We start from the raw sequence: 3,747 nt of genomic DNA, 5'->3' as shown, positions 1-3,747 counted from the left end.
CAATCTTATGTAAGTTTTTTCAGATACCATGAGTCCCTAGAATCACTATCAAGATCCTCTTGAAAAAGATGTTTTCGAAGATTAATAGGTCAATCATAGCTATTTTGTAACAAAATGTTCTTGTAAAAATATTTCATACAATCAAATATATATTTCATAAATTCTAAAAGAAAGAACAAAGTTAGTTGAGGTTTCCAGACTGGCCTAACTGCCTAAAGCTTCCAGTTAATATTTCCATCATAAAAAACTAATACAGATAAGCACTTCAAAGTGTAATTCATTTAATTGTTGAAATATATTGTGTAATTCATATTTTTAACAGTGAACTCTAAATATGTGTTTTCATACCCACACATATCGATATGGGTATATTTACATGTTCGTAGACTGCTTCCAATAACAATATTGCCTTCACGCTGCATTCAATTACCGCAACGAATGGATTAATTGTTGTGCTTATTGACAGCTAAATAATAAGGGTATTCGTTTAAACGTGTAATGTTACCCATCGCATAAATTTATGCAAATACGCAGTGTGTTACATGAACGCACTTCAAATTCTTTGTGTAAATGCCACTTATTTATGTATTAAACAGCTGTTTGGGTGTCAAAATATTAAAATGCCGAAAGTTAGCGAAAAAGCAAAATTTATTCAACTTTGCGAAAAATCACTAGTATTTGATTTGTTAATGTTGGAGCTGTTTGGAAAACATGACGGTAATTGTTTTGCGTCAATGCTACATTTTTTAAAGGCGCATATATACATAAATATATAAATGATTTCAGAAATCCAACGCAAAAAGGAAGATGAAATTATGGAAGACTTTAGCTTTGCATTGGCAGCTGCTGCATATTTTAGATATGGATCTACATTTGTTCATCATTCTGTCCCAAAATCACCCAACTTTTTAATAGATGTATTACCGCATTTGGATGAAAACAGGTTTCGAGAAATTGTGCGAGTCAGCAAAACCACATTTGATTTTATCATTGATCTGATAAAGGATGACGAAGTGTTCAATGGTCCACGTTCATGTAAACAGTTTCCTATCCAAATTCAATTGGCTGTAGTAATGTACCGACTGGGTTCATGTGGAGAAGGAGCAACAATTACTAAAATTGCTAGTTTGTTTGGTATTAGCGATGGTGGAGTAATACAGGTGAGCTATTTACATATGTATCGGTTAAAATTTGTGTTTCAGCTGTATTTTAAATTTCTCAATAGGTCATGACCAACAGGGTATTTGATGCAATTATTAAAAGGAAAACTCAGTTTCTGTTTTGGCCGGACCCTGTAGAGCGTAGAGCTTTAGTTGTTCAAACACTCAGTGAGCTACCACATTGTGTTGGCTACGTAGATGGAACGGAGATAAAATTGGCGGAAAAACCCACTGTAGATTGCGAAGCATATTTTTCTCGCAAGCATATATATTCACTTAAGGCTCAATGTGTGTGTGACCACAAACTAGTAATTCGTCATATGGTATTGGGGTATCCCGGTAGTGTTCACGACGCTAGGATATACAACAATTGCGAGCTATCCACAAACGCCACTGAAATGCTAACAGGATCAGAGTGGTTAGCTGCAGACAGTGCATATAAATTAACTTCGACCCTTATTACTCCTTTTAGAATAAACGCAACGGAAGGCACCTTGAATCAACGAATTCTGTTCAACAGAACGTTCAGCCAGTACCGAATAAGAATTGAGCATTGCTTTGGTTTATTGAAAGAACGTTTTAATAGCTTGAAAGAACTCAAAATTCAAATAAAGAGTGATAATTCGGTAAAGTTTGCATGCCGGTGGATATTAGTTTGTGCGATATTGCACAATATTATATTAAAAGAAAACGACGGTGGTTTTGATGTTGACGAAGAAAGCATTAGTGAAAACAGTGAAGTCGACGAGCCTGGGGATCAAAACTTACCAACAGTTGAAGGTGCATCTAAGCGCCTTTCATTGTTATCACTAATGGAAACTTAAAAATAAAGTATTGAAACTCATGTTTACATATCTTTAAAATCCATTAATATATGCTTTTATTTACAGAAAAATAAAAAGTGCTTCTGTGCCTATTAACATTTAGTTACATTCAAATATACATGTATTTTGCTATGAGATCTTTTAAATCTGCGAAAAAAGTACCATGTGAAATCTCTTAAAGTTTCACATTTATTTTGATTTTAACTTTAACTCTATTTCAAACATTTTAATGCGTTCTTCACTAGCAAGTTTCAGTTTTTCAATTTCCAGTTTGGTTTCTTTTTCTGATTCAGTTTCAATTCTTTTCATTTCTAATTGATTATTCAGTTCAATTCTTTTCAACTCGACCTCATTCTTTTCTTTTTCTTTTTCTAATTCTATTTTCTTAACTTCTAATTCCAACCTTTTCTCCTGAATAAAAATCAATTTATTGAACGGGGCTTCACTCTTTCTTTTTGGTTTTTTTGTTGAACTTCTAAAGTCCAACGAACTTTGTGGTGTAGAAGTTGCCGCGGCGGCGGCACTGCAATCGCTACTTATACTTATAGGTAATATTGGGTCAACTAAATCCTCACAATCGAGCGCACACAAGTCGTAGGAATCGATGGTATCGTTTAACGAACTATCAGCACAAGGGGAATCAGCCAGTACTTCAATGCTGTCAGTGCTTTCAAAAATTACTCCGGGATTTACATTTTTGCGTTGCCCGAAGATAACTTCCAGTAAGTCAAAGTTGGGACAAATTTTGTTGACATGCGCTGATACGCTTGACTCGTCACCATTAGCGAGTAGTCCAGACCCAGTTTTGTTTTTCCAGGCTGCCGCGGCAACGTACAACGCTTTGAGATACCTCATTTTGCTTTTCATAGCTACGCAAACGACAGATTGAAGTGCCGGTGTATTTTGCTGCAATTTTTCGTAAAACCTTTGGGAGGTCGGTTTCTGGAAGATATGCGTAAATTCGTGTTAAAACAAACATATGTACCTAAACATTTTCACTTTTCTAAAACCCTTACCTCAAAAGATTCTGGACTATCTTTAATTGCGTCGGATACTGCTTGCAACAGCTGCAGGGACTGCGACTCTGTCCAGCGATGGGACGGTTTCAGCCGTAGACGCTTTTGCTTTAACTTTTTATCCTGAAATATAAAACAATTGCAACAATTAAATAAAATTTATGTTCCGAGTTTCATTCTTACCTTTTCCATTTTAATTTTCACAATAATATTCATCAGCTGGTCGTTTGGTAGGGTTGCTTTTGCAATATCGTAAATTTACAAGTGTTCTTTACACACTGACATTGGTGCGTAATGTGTTTAAATGAATTTCCATATAAGTTGCTGCCAGATTTTTACGCATTCGTAAATATACACGGTTTAAGAGGTTTACGGGGCTTTTACACGTTTAAACGAATACCCTTAATATATTATTAAAGTGAATTTAGATTGACAGTTTCACGTGATTTGATGATTATGGCGTCTAATTTGCCAACGTGAATATGACTAGATATGAGAGTGGAAGTAAACAACGTGCGAAACGAAAAATTCCATTTGTAATGTTAATTGTGATTATTTGTTATTTTATGTTAATAATATTTATTCAACTTGATGCAACCAGAGCTCAAATTTGGTACACAAAATGTCTTTAGAATTCAATAAACTTCAAAGTCGATATTCAAGGGTTAATTACAAATCTTAGTGGCGCATATGCAAAACTTTTGTCAAGGTCATATTTTCATTTGATAATGGTCCGAAAAGGTTATG

At 34.7% G+C, this 3,747-nt stretch overlaps 2 protein-coding genes across 3 annotated transcripts; one reads left to right on the top strand and one right to left on the bottom strand.

The window, feature by feature from the left end:
• The first annotated feature begins 474 nt into the window (after positions 1–474).
• On the top strand, positions 475–2,031 carry LOC128922123 (putative nuclease HARBI1). Of its 2 annotated transcripts, XM_054231719.1 has the most exons (3): positions 475–717; positions 787–1,160; positions 1,226–2,031. In XM_054231719.1, exons 1-3 carry the CDS (start codon positions 543–545, stop codon positions 1,982–1,984), a joined length of 1,308 nt encoding a protein of 435 aa, XP_054087694.1. In that variant the 5' UTR covers positions 475–542; the 3' UTR covers positions 1,985–2,031. The 2 variants fall into 2 exon arrangements, with proteins under 2 accessions (XP_054087694.1, XP_054087695.1); XM_054231720.1 differs by having other exon boundaries at positions 475–1,160.
• On the bottom strand, positions 2,007–3,407 carry LOC128922124 (uncharacterized). The gene is made up of 3 exons (XM_054231724.1): positions 3,184–3,407; positions 3,001–3,123; positions 2,007–2,926 (listed from the first exon to the last, which is right to left on the bottom strand). Exons 1-3 carry the CDS (start codon positions 3,214–3,216, stop codon positions 2,174–2,176), a joined length of 909 nt encoding a protein of 302 aa, XP_054087699.1. The 5' UTR covers positions 3,217–3,407; the 3' UTR covers positions 2,007–2,173.
• Between the last annotated feature and the right edge of the window lie 340 nt (positions 3,408–3,747).

The sequence above is a fragment of the Zeugodacus cucurbitae genome, chromosome 5 (assembly GCF_028554725.1).
Source record: "Zeugodacus cucurbitae isolate PBARC_wt_2022May chromosome 5, idZeuCucr1.2, whole genome shotgun sequence".
In the NCBI taxonomy this organism is placed as follows: Eukaryota; Metazoa; Arthropoda; class Insecta; order Diptera; family Tephritidae; genus Zeugodacus; species Zeugodacus cucurbitae.
The sequence above is the reverse complement of the archived record's forward strand: the minus strand, read 5'-3'. Positions and strand labels throughout refer to the sequence as shown.